At 46.0% G+C, this 16,181-nt stretch overlaps 1 protein-coding gene across 2 annotated transcripts in view; it reads left to right on the plus strand.

The window, feature by feature from the left end:
• Nucleotides 1-16,181, plus strand: part of cacul1 (CDK2 associated cullin domain 1) — a 105,121-nt gene that overhangs the window by 71,773 nt on the left and 17,167 nt on the right. For both annotated transcript variants that reach the window (XM_070876555.1, XM_070876556.1), the window contains exon 6: nt 7,312-7,401. In XM_070876555.1, coding sequence (XP_070732656.1) covers nt 7,312-7,401 — 90 coding nt within the window. The remainder of the gene's footprint in view (nt 1-7,311; nt 7,402-16,181) is intronic.

The raw sequence follows: 16,181 nt of genomic DNA on the forward strand, positions 1-16,181 counted from the left end.
TCTTGAAAACTAAGCACAAGTTCATCAAATGATTTGAAGCAGGAAGGCTGCGTTTAAACAGTAAAGTTTTCCGTGAGTTTATAGTTCGTTTTAAAAGATATTTAAGGACATTTTTTTTTAAAGTGGGGGCTAGATTATGTCAGCCATTATTTCTGACTGCTTTTTGTATGCAGCGTCGAGCTGGAAGAAGGCTTATTGATCATTTTGAGCGTAATCGAAGAGCTCGCAGACGTATGGGGAGGAGGCCTTAGCCGCCGCCCCCCCCCCCCTCGAGTTTTCAGGGAGCAGCGCTCATACCTGCACTTCTCTGAGGCACAGTGCATTAGAAGGCTGCGCTTCTGAAAAGAGGTGGTCACAAAGATCCGCCACATAAAAGAAGACCTATAGCCTACCAGCGGCAACAGGACTGCACTGCCTGTCAAGCTGAAGGTGACCGCGGCACTTGCCTTCTATGCCTCTGGTTCCTTTCAGGCATCAGCAGGGGACATCTGCTCCATCTCGCAGTACATAGAAACATAGAAATTTACAGTACAGAAGGAGGCCATTTCGGCCGATCATGTCCACGCCAGCCGACAGAGCCACACGGCCCTTGATCAGCAGCCCTAAAGGTTACATATAAACCTATGAACAATGACGGAAAGGCAAAGAGCACCCAGCCCAACCAGTCCGCCTCACACAACTGCGACACCCCTTATTCTGAAAACATCTACGCTTCACCCCAACCGGAGACATGTGATCTCCTGGGAGAGGCAAAAACCAGATTTAAAAACCCAGGCCAATTTAGGGAGAAAAAAATCTGGGAAAATTCCTCTCCGACCCGTCCAGGAAATCATCCTGGCTGTATTCTATTTCCTGCGGTACTTACCATTATATCGGCGCCGTCCAACAAAAGGTCATCCAGTCTAATCCCAATTACCAGCTCTAGGTCCGTAACCAGGCAGCAAGTTCCAGATCCCCACAACCCTCTCCGTAAAGAAGGCCCCCCCACCCTCAAGTCCCCTCTAAATCTTCCACCAACCACCTTAAAACTATGCCCCCCCGTAATAGACCACTCCACCAGTGGCAATAGACTCTTACTATCCACTATGTACAGGCCCCTCAATATTTTGTACACCTCAATGAGGTCTCCTCTCAACCTCCTCTGTTCCAATGAGAACAAACCCAACCTATCCAATCTATCCTCATAACTAAGATTCTCCATTCCAGGCAGCATCCTCTCGAGTGCTATCACGTCTTTCCTATAATACAACGACCAGAACTGCATGCAGTACTCCATCTGTGGCCTAACCAAAGTATTATACAATTTAAGCATAACCTCCCTGCTCTTATATTCTATGCCTCGGCCAATAAAGGCAAGCATTCCATATGCCTTCTTAACCACCTTATCCACCTGGCCTGCTACTTTCAGGGATCTGTGGACAAGCACTCCAAGGTCCCTTTATTCATCTACACTATTAAGTGGCCTACCGCTTAATGTGTATACCCTTTCCTTTTTAGCCCTCCCAAAGTGCCATCACCTCACACTTCTCTGAATTAAATTCCATTTGCCACTGCTCTGCCCACCTGACCAGTAGATTGATATCCTCCTGCAGCCCGTGACTTTCCTCTTCATTATCAACCACGTAGCCAATTTTAGTGCCTTCTGCAAACTTCTTAATCATACTCCCGATATTCAAATCTAAATCGTTGATATATACCACAAAAAGCAAGGGACCCAATACAGGAGCCCTGCAGAACCCCACTGGAAACATCCTTCCAGTCACAAAAACATTCATCAATCATTACCCTTTGCTTCCTACCTCCGAGCCAATTTCGTATCCAACTTGTCACTTTGCCCATGGGCTTTAACCTTCATGACCAGTCTACCATGCAGGACCTTATCAAAAGCCTTGCTAAAGTCCATATATACTACATTGTACGCACTACCCTCATCGACCCTCTTGGTTACCTCTTCAAAAAATTCAATCAGGTTAGTCAAACACGATCTTCCCTTAACAAATCCGTGCTGACTGTCCCTAATTAATCTTTGTCTATCCAAATGCAGTTTTATCCTGTCTTTCAGGATTTTTTCCAGTAGTTTTCCCACCACTGAGGTTAGGCTGACAGGCCTGTAATTACTTGGCCTATCCCTTTTTCCCTTCTTAAACAAGGGTACTACATTAGCAGTCCTCCAATCCTCTGGCACCATGCCCATATCCAAAGAGGACTGGAAAATGATGGTCAAGGCCTCTGCTATTTCCTCTTTTACTTCGCTTAACAGCCTGGGATGCATTTCATCCGGGCCTGGGGACTTATCTACCTAGTACGCTACACATCGCTGCATTCGCCAAGTGACTACTGCACTGCACTGCACACATGCAGAATGGACTTTATAAAGTTCCCAATGACCAAGGAGGCACAGAATGAGAGGGCTATAGGTTTTGGACAAATTGCTGGCTTCCCCAAGGTTCAGGCTGCCATTGACTGTACGCACATCTTTCCTCAATCCAGTGGTTTACCAAAACCAAAAAGGATTCCACTGCCTGAATGTACAGATTGTCTGCGACCATACTCGGCGCATCATGGCAGTAAATGCCCAATTTCCAGGGAGCATCCATGATGCTTTCATCTTGTGTGAGAGCAGTGTCTCATGCCTGTTCAAGCGTCCGCCACAAGGCCAGAGCTGGATGTTCAGGGACAAAGGTTACGGCCTTGCCACTAGGCTCATGACTCCCCTCTGGAACCCTCAGACAGAGGCCAAACATCGCTATAATGACAGCCATATAGCCACACGCAACATCGCTGAAAAGACAATTGGGGTGCTCAAGCAGGGCTTCCGATGCCTGGACCACTCTGGAGGCTGCCTGCAATACTCCCTTCAGCGGGTCTCTCAGTTCATTGTGGTGTGCTGCATGCTACACAACTTAGCCATCATGCGGGAACAGGATTTGCCACTGGGGATTGCAGGACTACCTCAGGAGAGGGGGGAGGAGGATGAGGACGAGGAACCTGCCGATGAACCCATGCCACCACCCCCACCACAGGGGAAGCCTCCTGGAGCTTTCGCCACTTCAAAAGCCTTATGTCAGTAGCTCATAATTCAACGCTTTGCTTGAAGAGTGAACAGCATGTTTGACCATTGCCTGGCCACTGTATCCCACCATGTTGACTCTTATTCTGCAAATGAGACACTACATGGGAATGGTTGAAGTGAACAAAATAATTTATTAAAGATACAGTAACTTGAATAAGATTTATTAAACATTGTAACTTGAATAAGATTTAACTTGAATAAAATTTAAAAATCTCAAAAGTGGAACAAAATTTATTAAACATTATTGTGAATTGGGAAACTTTAAAAACTTTTATAAAATATCAACAGCAACAAAACGACGAAACAACAACCCCCTGCACCGAACGTCTTTTACCTGCGGCCCCTTCTCCTCCCCTTCCCCCCATCCCCCTCGCGTCATGACCCTACCAAGTTGGCACCAAGAGCTCGTGCAGCACTGCGGCCAGAGTCCTGCTGTATTGGGGGGTGGGGGGGAGACAATGGAGACGCCATGTGTGGATCCACTGGAGAAGCTCGGGGTATGGAAGGCCCGGCTTCTGAGTGGCGAGCCTCTTGCTCGGCCTTACCACTCACTGGTGATGTGGGTCTGGATGTGACATTGGGAACTGTAGTGTCAAAGTTTGAGACCATCAATTGCGCATGGGCATTGACAGCCTCGCACCGACAATCTGCGACATGCTCTCCTTCATGTCCGCGGATAGTGCCGCAATGCTTGCGGGAATACTACCCAATACCTTCAGGAGCTGTCGGGTGAGCTGGACACTTTCCCTGGACAGTCCCACCATGTCCAGGTGTGCGTCTGCCTGTCTGTCAGCAGACCGGCTTTGCCGATTCATTCTCCGGAGAGACGATATACGGGATTCAATCCCAGTGATGCATTGCTGCACACTACTTGTACCCGAGGCCTCGGATGGCTCAAAGCCCGAGAACGTTTCTTTCTTGGATGAGCTGGTGGCTGCAGCAAAAAGCGGCGTCGAGTGCATCGGGCCTCTCCCCCCCGGAATAGGTTGATCCGTTTGCTCCTCCAGTGGAGGTTCGTCGGCATCTCCCTCATCTCCCTCCTCCACCCCACATGATGGACTGAGGTGCAGGCTTCCATTCGAGGATGTGGCGCATGCGATTCCTCATCCGGAAATAGAAAACAACAGACGAGTGGTTAGCAGCAGGGGAGGGGACAGGGTGACGTGAGTAAGGTCACAGAGCACAGGCTCATTTGAAGGACCGTCACTACTGCATTATATGTAGTCGAGACAGTGCATCACATTGCCCGAATCCTAGTCCACATACACTGCATCACATTGCCCCAACCCTAATCCACATTTACTACATCACATTCCCCCAATGCAGCCCGGGGATTTTGCAGGACTTCCCCTCACTTTCGGACGGAGGCTCAGCACCCCCACGGGCAATTGCCCTCCCTGAGGCACCGATCAGACCTGTCACTCTTTCCTCCAGGTCTTATCAGAGGCATGGTTCTAGGTAGACCGCTGCCTATCCGTTGCTGCTCCCGGTGGTTGTGAGACACCTTTCCCTGCAAAGATGACCATTGAAATGGTTACCAGAGGGCCCTTCCGTTCTTGTGGCACACACACCTAGCCATCAACGCACTTGTACCATGCTGTTTGCATTTAATACAGTCCTCTGTTTAATGGCCCTGGAAGTTGCATGTGGTTCATGAGGAAGCCATCGAAGTGCAGAAACATTTTTTAAGATCTCAGAAAGCAGACTTAATAATGTGTAACGATCATGGCAAATAAGGTGCAACACTAAGCCTACCTATACCAACATGTGTCGGATTTATAATTTAAGTAATGAAGGTTTGCCTCAATAAAAATATTACTTACTCTGACGATCCTGCAATGGTCATTGAACCTCTTGCGGTCCTTCTGATGTCATCAACGAAAGACATCTCCTCAGAAATGTTTGTCCAAAGACGCCTATAAACGACTGGGAGGGATTTACTTGCACCCCTCCTATTTATTAATTCACCCCATCTCCTCTCCACAGCTGCGATAAGGGCCTCGTTTGCCTCATCATTACTGAACTTCCTCGCTCTCTGCCTGCTCCCCTCTCCTTCCATCGTACCTGCTATCTGTAAATGGCTAATTCAGCCTTGGGTGTACTGCGCGGGCGCTCCCTGACAGCTGACGAGAAACGCGGGAAGAAAAAAAAAAGAAAAAAAATTGGAAAGAAAATAATTTGCGCATGCGCAGAAGGTCCGATTTTTTTTTGATAACAGATTTCTGCTCTGGCGCACAAATTCAGTTGTGCAACGCCGGATTTATCGCTTTCGCTGGTCACCGTTTGGTGAACTTTGATAACCGTACCCCGGCAGTAAAAAAATTCCGCCGCAATTATCGCCCAAAAATGGGCAAAATTGCTAAAACCCGAATTTCTAGCCCTTTGTGTCCTTGTGACTCAATTAGTTGCAGTCTTGCCAATGAGTTAGAAAGTTTTGAGTTCAAGCACCACTCCAGGATTGAGCACATAATTTAGGCTGCCACTTCAATGCAACATTGAAGGAGTACTGAATTATCAGAAGTGCCGTCCATTGGATCAGACATTAAACCCAGGCTCCAACTGCCAATTTGATGGTTCAGATGGACACAAATAATCCCATGACATTTTTCAGAGAATAGCAGTGAGTTCTCCTGGTGTCCTGGCCAGCATTCCACCGTCAACCAATTCCACCAAAAACAAACCAACTTACCATTCATCTCATTCGCTATGGGGGAGAAATTCATTATCACCCCATTTGGGGCGTTAATTTTTAAAAGTTTGAAAACATTTAAAACATTTGCCGTTTGCACTCCAAGAAGGAAATGGAGCCCTAAATAAGTGCTCCACTTCCTTCTTGGAGCGCTGAAGGATGCAGGTGGGGCAGAGACTTCAGCAGCGCTGCATACTGGGCCGTGCAATGCTGCCGCGTTCAAAGGCTCCTTCACTCCCTTAAAGAGAACGGCCATTGCTGCAATATAAAGGGTAGCTAGTTGGATCACCAACGCAGCCACAATCCGCACAATCAGCTCAGCACTTGAGCTGAGTGCCAGGCTGAACGATCGCAGGCAGGAACCCATGAAAAAAACAGCAACAAGAAAGGTTAATTTTTTTTTTTAAACTTACCTCGGCTACTTCACCTTTTAATTATCGCCTCCAGCCCCAAAGCGGCTGGTACATGCCTCCTGCAGCGGTCGGTGCTTTCACCCGGCACTGCTGCAGAGAGTGGAAGTGAATTTCGGGACCGGGGCGATGCGCACGGCAATGACGTCACGATCTCTGGGTGCAACACCGTAGCACCGCCGCAGAACTCCGAATATAGTGGGAGTCAATGTCAGCACCGCACCCGGTCACAAAGACATTAGCGCCCCCCAAAGGGTGCCAATGGGAGGTGCAAGGCCACCCAATTTCTCCCACAATAGCTTTATATAGGACATTGTTATGTGCAAATTGGCTACTCTGTGTACTTGCATAACATCAGTTAATTGGTTTTGAAGTGTTTTGGGGACTTCTTTGGGGACGTGGTGAGGTGCAAAGTAAATGCCTCTTTTTTTTTAATGAAGCGCTGTATGGAAATAAAATCACAATTTTTGAGATAAATAAGACATGTAGACAGGCTTTAATTCCATCAATTTAGGTGAATAAAATGTATTTTATGAAGTGATTCACTTTGACTCAGGATGAGGTAGACAGATAAAAGTGTAGATTATGTCTCCCCTGTACAGTTTTGGGCTGCTTGTACCAATACGAGATCAGATTCCGCCAACTACAGTAGTGTGGTCGGCAGAGACCCATGTTACCTTGCACACTGATTTCTGGTAACAATGGAGCTATACATCTGCATTCTTTGATGCATTGTGTAGCTCTGCTTTTTTAATGTTGGAAGAGAATGGGTGGGAGCATTTGTTTTATCGTAACATTAAAAAGGCTCAGTAGGGAACTACAATGCGGCCTTTCTTTGGGCTACAGTTATACTGGAGCCAGTGCATACTTGGACTGATGTGAACTGGCATCCTGGCAGGGGTCGCTGCATTTGGCTTTAATATACTCTGGTATCACATCAGGATCTTATGGTCCTTTTATTGCCTTCAGAACAGTGTGTACTCAAAGCCACTTGACTCTGGCACAAAATAGAACTGTTCCCTGCTGGTAACCTTCATTTAGTACTTTAATGAATAAATGTTAATAGCTCTAATTCATTGTAAGTATTATGGTTCTCCTTCTACTTTGTTTAATATCTGTTTCTTCTACTTTTATTTCAGCTTTACTAATAGAAGCTCAGTCAACTCCATTTAAGATCACTCCTTCAACCATGGCAAATATAGTTAAAGGCTTATATACGCTTAGACCTGGTAAGTAACAGAAGGTGAGAATCTTCTGTTTTTTTTTAAAAAAAACTATTTTGTGTCATGGTAAATATATTCGCCAAGGCTAAGCTGAAGGTGTCTTTTTATCTTCTGAAGTAACTTTATCAAGCTTCATTTCTCTCTTGTTATTCTTAGGCTCCAAATACGCCATCCTACACACCCCTCCTCTCTCCACGAACAATGTTAAAATCAGGACCTATCACACTGATGGTTGCTTGAACTTGTTCTATTCCAGAACTTCATAATTGTGGCACTCTCTGTTTTTCCTTCTTCTTATAACTGATTTATAAAATCTCAGTATACCATTGTCTTGCCTCCAGCATTTAGTAGTCTTCTGTGCTACTCTTTTTGGCCTTGGTCCTTCAGCCTAGTAACACGTAAAAACTTCTGTTAATCCATGAGGTAAATATTGCTAAAAAAGCTTAATTGGATGAAACATGTACAGTTTAAGACATAGTTCAGTGGTTATTTAAAAAATGTTTCAACATTGGCTTAATTAGTGGGGTGGGGTCTATAACATCTCAATTTAGGAATCTTATTTTGGCTCGTGCAGTTGAATCGTTCTTCTTTTGCTCTTCAATGCACATGGAATAATATATTAAAGTGAAAATACATCTTTGCAGAAAAGCTGATCATGTGCTACATAACCTTGCTGTGAGAATTAATTGTATTAGTACACACACAGATTTAGCATTATATGACAGCTGACTGATGAGACTGTAGTATAAGACTGATGTGTCATGTGGGTAGAAAATACAATTAAATTTCCTTTTCCAATAAAGGGGTAAAAATTGGATCTCGTACCTGTTTTAAAGGTAAATCAGGCACAATTTAGGGACTAACCATGCACAACTAACATGCCTGAAAAACTACCAACCCAAAATTGGTTTGTGTCATTTTCAGGGCAGCTGCCTAAAACGAGCATCGGGCCCCTTTCAGAAGCTAATGCGTGGCCGAATGCCTGTTTTAGGACGTCTCGGGGAAACTAGGATACCCTGAGTTGAACGGGCGTCAAGCATTCTCGGGTTTTCTAAATCTGGCGGTGGCCTATCCAGCAGCTGTCACCAACAAGGTTATTTTAATTTTTTTTTTAACTTGATGTTGTGCCGGGTCCTCCCAGCTCCACGGCACTATTACAGCCGCTGCCAGCCACGACTCCTCCATCACCATCACCAGCAGGACAGACCCACCAGAGGTGGCAACACAGTGATATACAGTCGGGAGGGAGTGGCCAGATGAGTCCTCAACATCGGCTCTGGATTCCATTAAGTTTCATGGCATTAGGTCAAACATGGGTAAGGAAAGCTCTTGCTGATTACCACCTAACTCTCTCCCTCAGCTGATGATTCAGTACTCCTCCATGTTGAACACCACTTGGAAGCAGCACTGAGGGTAGCAAGGGCACAGATTGTGCTCTGAGTGGGGGACTTCAATGTCCATCACCAAGAGTGGCTTGATAGCACCACTATTGACCGAGTTGGCTGAGTCCTGAAGGACATAACTGGCAGATTAGGCTTGCGGCAGGTGGTGTGAGAACCAACACGAGGGAAAAATTTATTTGACATCATCCTCAACAATTTACTTGTCACGGATGCATCCGTCCATGACCGTATTGGTAGAAGTGACAAAGCCCCGTCTTCACACTTTAGGCCACTCTCCATCATGTAGTGTGGTACTGCCACCGTGCCAAATGCGATAGATTCAGACAGATCTAGCAGTTCAAAACTGGGCATCTATGAGGCGCTGTGGACCATCAACAGCAGCAGAATTGTATTTCACCACAATCTATAACCTCATGGCCCTGCATAACCCTCACTCTAACATTACCGTCAAGTCAGGAGACTAACATTAGGCTAATGCAGAGTGAAGAAGGCTCCAGACCTCATTGCAGCCTTGGTCCAAACATGGACAAAAGTGCTGATTTCCACAGGTGAGATCAGAGTGACTCCCCTTGACATCAAGCAAGTATTTGACCGAGTGTGGCACCAAGGAGCCCGAGTGAAATTGAAGGTCAGTGGAGAGCAGGGGGAAAACTCTCCACTGGCTGGAGTCATACCTTGCACAAAAGAAGATGGTTGTGTTTGTTAGAGGCCAATCACCTCAGCCCGAAGATATCGCTGCAGGAGCTCCTCGTCAGTGTCCTCGGCCCAACCATCTTCAGCTGCTTCATGAATGACCTTTCAACCATCATAAGGTCAGAAGTGGAGCTGTTTACTGATGATTGCACAATGTTCAGTTCCATTCGTAATTCTGCAGATAATGAAGCAGACCCACGTGCAACAAGACCTGGACGACATTCAGACTTTGGCTAATAAGTGGCAAGTAACATTTGCGCCACACAAGTGCCAGGCAACGACCATCTCCAACAAGAGAGAGTCTAACCACCACCCCATGATATTCAACACCATTACCATCGCTGAATCCCCCACCAACATCCTGGGGATCACCATTGACCAGAAACTTAACTGGACTAGCCACATAAATACCTTGTCTACAAGAGCAGGCCAGAGGCTGGGTATTCTGTGGTGAAGGACTCGCCTCTTCTTCGCCACCATGTAACAAGGCGCAAGTCAGGAGTGTGATGGAATACTCTCCACTTGCCTGGATTTGTGCAGCTCCAACAACACCCAAGTAGCTCAACACCACCTAGGACAAAGCAGCCTTCTTGATCGGTACCCCATCCACCACCTTAAACATTCACTCCCTCCACCACTGACTCAACGTGGCTGCAGTGTGTACCATCTACAAGATGCACTGTGGCAACTCGCCAAGGCTTCTTCGACAGCACCTCCCAAACCCACAATCTCTACCACTTAGAAAGACAAGGGCAGCAGGCTTATGGGAACACCACCACCTTCACGTTCCCCTCCAAGTCACACACCATCCTGACTTGGAAACATATTGCCGTTCCTTCATCGTCGCTAGGTCAAAATCCTGGCAGTCCCTACTGAAAGCACTGTGGGAGTACCTTCACCACACTGACAGCAGTGATTCAAGAAGGCGGCTCAACACCTTCTCAAGGGCAATTGGGGTTGGGCAATAAATGACAGCCTTGCCAGTATGGAGACAAAAGTATCGTCGAGCAAGCAGAAGATTATTTGGAAGCATTGGGGAAAAGTTGGGGAAGTTGCCGATTGAGGCGCCTGCAGGTCGCCATGATTATGTAGATGAGGCCCAGGGACCAACTTGTCGCGATCTTCGGACCTCCGGCTTCGGGTGCAGGTGTCATTCCCTGCACTAATGTGGCACCTGAAAACCTGCCTGAATGAATTTCCAGGCCAAAGTTTCTTGACTACAAAGATGCATTGGGGTAGAAGGCTTGTTGTGGGCTATATTGATTTCATTAAATGTGCAGTGCATCAGGCTTTGGCGGAGGGAACATTTAGGCATATAGGCATTTTTGGCAGCTTTTATCACATCCACAAAAAAAATCTACTGAATTTTCAAAAGAATTAAGGGAGAGAAAAAATAGCTTCAAAAACACAGGGTTGTACTTTTTGTTTTCCTGTTGGCTGATAGACATGATCTCGAATTGCACTTAATTTTCTGTAGTGTTTTCTGACGTGTTTACGTCAGTTTAATTGGCTTCAGAGAGCACTGCGTCTCTCATTGTTGGTTCCTCCTCTGATAAGATTTCAGAATCTGAATATTTTTGTGTCTGTGCTTCAGCCAGAAGACACATCATGAATGGTTATTTGCACTGCGCTATTTTAATTATCTGGTGAACTGTATTCCTGCAGTGGTTTGTATTTAATATTTTTTTAGTGTTGGGGAATTGATCTAATTGCACAATTCTCCCCTTCCCCCCTCTACCTTGTCTGTGGAATAATCGATAAGATATTGAGCTCATCTTGTTTGCCACTGTGTCATGTGCGATCTGAGAAATGGTATCAGGCAGCAGATGGGCAGCATCTTGGAATTGCAGTCTGCTCAATTGTATCCAAATGACAGCAGGAGTTGCTGTCAAATAAGCCTTCAATAGCTGCTTCACTTCTGGATTACAGACCAAATATCCATTTCAGTCTATGTTGGTATATGCCATATTGTTGTATAATTGTTGCTGTGACAATGTTACCACCAACAATTAAAGTATGCTGATCCATTAACCTCTTACTCAGTATGAGAGTTTTGGATAGTTACCTCCAGGTCAAATTTCCTCATAATTTATAAAGATCAAGAAGTTGATGAGTGCTTCTCAGTAAGACCTTAATAATACAGGTTGACTGTCCGAAATCTGGGGTTCCAAAATTTGTAATGTTCCGTAATCCGGACACCAGGCCGGTCCGTAGCGGGGTTGTCCGGAAACTGGAAAATGTTCCCAAATCCAGCCTTCGGCCGTCCGACCTCGCCCCAGCCCGATTTTGCCCCGGACCTCGGTGGCGCGGCCCGACCTCGCCCGGGCCCTCGGTGTCCCAGCCCTCGGCAGCCTGACCTCGCCCCGGCCCTCAGCGGCCCGACCTCACCTACCTCGGCCCAGGCAAAGACGTTCCAAAATCCGGAAATATCTGGAACAGCCTCGGTCCCAAGGTTTCCGGATTTCGGACGCTCAACCTGTAGTGGTTGTCTTAAAGGAGAAGGGTGCACACAAACCAGACTGGTACAGGGCTTGGCAAACTTGAATTAGCATGAGGATGTGGCCTTTTCAATTGTAGGAAGTTGAGGCGGCAATGGGTATGGGATGAAGAAAATGTTGTTGCGGCCCAACAAGGCAAGTGCCCTCTAACTACTGCTTGCTCCCCTGTAAACTCATTAGGTAGTGGCTTCAGGCACATCTGCCCAGCGGCATGGCATTCAATGTATTGGCACTGTTACTGTGTGCTTAGCCATTTAATTCAGTCACCTATGGTACATGTATGTTCCTTTTTCTCTGTGTAAGGACCTTCCAAGATGACGTACCTGCTGCCAGGGATGAGGAGGAAGCTAGGTCATCTCATAAGCACACTTCATACACTCCTGACTGTGTAGGCACCAGCTCAGGCACATTTCAGCTCCAGGTAACCAGATAGTAGGGATCAGGAAGGGGCACTTAGTGAAGCAAGCAACCCATGTGCAGAGGAACAAGTGGATATGGCTCTAGAGGATCGGGAATGGCCAGAATAGAGGGCCAGGCCTAGACCTTCCTCCGCTGCAGAGCCAGTTGATTTTACCTTAATGGGAGCTGCCTGTCTACAGTGAGGCTTATTAATGATCAGATGCTCTAGCAGCAGTTCTTTGAAATCTGCATGCTGTGTTAGGCCACTTGCCTGGATGGGTGCAGATGCAGAAAACTCAAGAAGCTCAATACCATCCAGGACAAAGCAGTCCACTTAATCGGCAGCCCATTCACCAGCTTAAACATCCACTCACTCCACCACTGGCACACCATTGCTGCAGTATGTACTATCTACAGGATGCACTGCAGCAACTCTTCGAGGCTTGTTTGACAGCACCTCCCAATCCTGCGACGACCTCCACCTAGAAGGCAGGGGCAGCAAGTGCATGGGAGCGCCATCACCTCCAAGTCGCACACTATCTTAACTTGAACTTATATCGCCGTTCCTTCATCATTGCTCTGTTAAAATCCTGGAACTCCCTAGCTAACAGCACTGTGGGATTACCTTCACAATAGTGGTTCAAGAAGAACCACCACCACTTTCTCGAGGGCCTCGCTAGTGACACCCATAGCCCAAGGATGTGTTTTTAAAAAAAAGGCACGCTGCAGAAATGCTACTTTGACATGTGGAGGAATTGGGAAATATGCAGGCCACCTTGGAGCCAGTGACCACTCTACGGGCATCTGCTGAGGAACGAGATCCAAAGCACAGATACAGTTTCCTTGACAAAGACAATGTGCAACAGTTTACAGTTTAAAGAGGCTGCAGTTTACAGGAGGCTTTCTCTATTTTGGGTTGCGAAGGCTGGTGAAACTGCTCAAGAGAACCTTAATGATGGGACTCCACACTCTCAAGCAGTAGCCAAGTTCTGTTTCCGCACAGATCCATGGTCAATCTCACGGGATATCCAGCAGCTGAAGCATAGCAAGAAACGGCATGCATAAGGCATGTAATGGTGATGCTGTCTGGCCCCTTCAGAAGACTGCTAAGTGGCAGGTAATGGAGAAGAACAGACGGTCACTGTGCGGTGCTGACTGCAGTTGCCAGAATTAACAGTTGGAAAAAAACTTAGAAATTAATTTGCTATAAATCTGTGTTTAGAACAAATTCTTGTCTTTTGGTGATCTTGAATTTATGTCCTTCGTCGACCAGTTGCAATAGTTATTTTTCTATTTGTCTTTCAAAACCTTTTGAACACCTCTATCAGATCTAATCTATTCCTAGTGAAAAGAGTTTTACTAGTTTTATTAGTCTCTTTTAACTAGAGGCGTTCTCCCTGTTGTCACCTTAGTGAATCAGTTCTGAATCTTCTCCATGGCCTTGCCATCCTTTCTCACGTAGGCACCCAAAACTCGACACAGTAGTCTAACTACACCATAACAAAAATTTATATAGGTTTAGCATTGCCTCTTTCCTTCTGAACTGTTTGTCCTATTGAGGAAATCTATAATCCCATATACATAGCTTTACCAACTTGTCTCCCCACTTTTAAAGATTTGTGTACCTGAGTTCCTATGTGTCTCTGTTCCTTTTATATATCCCTTATGCTAATAGAGACTTGTTAAATAAAGGACATTGAAGGGTACAGCCTATTTAATTAATTAGTTTTTTTTGGGGGGGGGGGTGGTGGGTGGCAGATAGCTTGTGTCAGTAATTTTACATTGCTAATCATCTAAACATGTGACTTGGCCTTGTGAAGAAAAATTGTAAATGAGTTTGCTGGTCTGCAAAATATCAAACAAATCTGTTATGCGGGTACTTCAATAATTAATTTGAACACTGACGTTGTCAGGAATTTAAGCCTCTTGGAAATAAATTGATGAGATGTTAATATTGCATAATTTGTGCGTTGAGTGTTTAAACTTTTCAATGGAGCAAGGCTAATCATTATTGTCCAGTCTCATATTCTGAAACAAATCCACAATAAGCTTGTAACAGTTCACTTTGCTGCTTCATGTGGTGTTTTCCTGATCCTTTTTTTTTGGAGTATAATTGTTAAAATGACATTTCTGTGCATACTGCAAACTTCCCAAGGTGGTTTGAGACCAAATGTCCTGTGTATTGTGTGTTATAATCGCAAGCTAAAGATCATGGAAAAAGTACAAATCTTTGTAAATAAGTTGTATGATAAAATACTACATAATATAAGAGCTAATAAAAGTTCTCAAAATATAGGGCTCAATTTCCCCCAGTGATTTGGGCCTTTTTTTTTTTGAGCAGGTTATTTTTTCTGACCTACCTTAAAAATCCACAGTTTCCCCAATCAATTTGCACCAACGTAACTCATTTAGTTACGATTTTCTTAGGTACTTTTTTTTCATCCAAAGGGGGCGTAACCAGCCACCTACGCCAATTCTGGCCATTTAGTGAACTTTGGCCAGCTGATAGTTACTCCATTTCTGTTTAGGCCAGCGTATGTGACCTCTCGAGAAAACCCTTGCGGAGAATTAAAGAAATCGGCGCAGGTAAGTAAATCGGAGGCCCTTCGGCCTGGGCTAGGGGCGGGAAGCGGAGCGGACCAGGAAGGCACTCACTCAGAGCCAGGAGAGGGAGCGGACTGACCGGCAAGCCCTTCGGTCAGAGTGCCAGAGAGGTGGTTGTGCAGTAATTAAAACTTACCACACCATTAAAAGGATACTTAAGACTATAATGGACAAACCATAACATTTTGTGGTGAGTTTATTCCGCATCTACAACGTTAATGCAGGAACTTTACTCCATTCAATACAATTCAATAGGTGAAATGCCATTTTTGGGATGACTCTCCTGGCCCCAAGTGCATTCCCGGTCCGCTCCACTCCCCGCCCCTAGCCCAGGCCGGAGGGCTTGCCGGTCAGTCCGCTCCCTCCCCCGCCGACCCTCTCCTGGCCCCGAATGCCTTTCCAGTCCACTCCGCTTCCCGCCCCTAGCCCAGGCTGAATGGCCTCCGATTTACTTACCTGGGCTAGGGGCGGGGAGCGGAGCAGACCGGGAAGGCACTTGGGGCCAGGGTCCGTGGGGGAGGGAGCGCTTCTCTGTAAATCCTGTAGAATAAAAATGTAAAAATGCGCACTTACCTTAAGCTGCTGTGCCCGCTTGAGATGCTGGTCCTGTCTGGAGGTCTCTCAGTTGCCAACTCTGAGCTGTACTGCGCATGCGTGTCCATTGCAGCGTCGTCAAAAATGTACGTTTTTTTCCCGCGCATGCGCAGAAGGTCCGTCTGCGTTTTTTGGCGCAGATAGCAGGCTCCACCCCCCGAGGCGACTGGCCACGCTGCGTGGCTCCCAATTGCAGTATAAAGATCGGGGAAAGTTTGGACATGTTTTTCTGGCGCATTTCTGGACCTAAAAACCCAGTGTAACTCTGGCAATACACCAGAAAACGGGCTTGGGCAAAATTGAGCCCATAGTCACAAAATAAAATGTAATTTCTTTTCACATGTCCAACATGTTCACTTTCTAATAATGGCAACAAGAAAAGAATGGAGCATTTTCCAAAAAAGGTTCCCGAGGAATACCTAATACTGGAGTAAATCTAATCTATCTGTATTATTCAAGTGGCAGAAGGTCTATTGTAACACACTGGTAACTTTGAAGGTGAATATTTAGTATTGATGGTGCACTGCAAGAAATTTGGTCCATTTTCCCCATAAATGTTAACAAAGTTTAGTATGAAAACTAAACTGTTCGTACT

This window comes from Pristiophorus japonicus, chromosome 3 (genome assembly GCF_044704955.1).
Source record: "Pristiophorus japonicus isolate sPriJap1 chromosome 3, sPriJap1.hap1, whole genome shotgun sequence".
Classification (NCBI taxonomy): Eukaryota; Metazoa; Chordata; class Chondrichthyes; family Pristiophoridae; genus Pristiophorus; species Pristiophorus japonicus.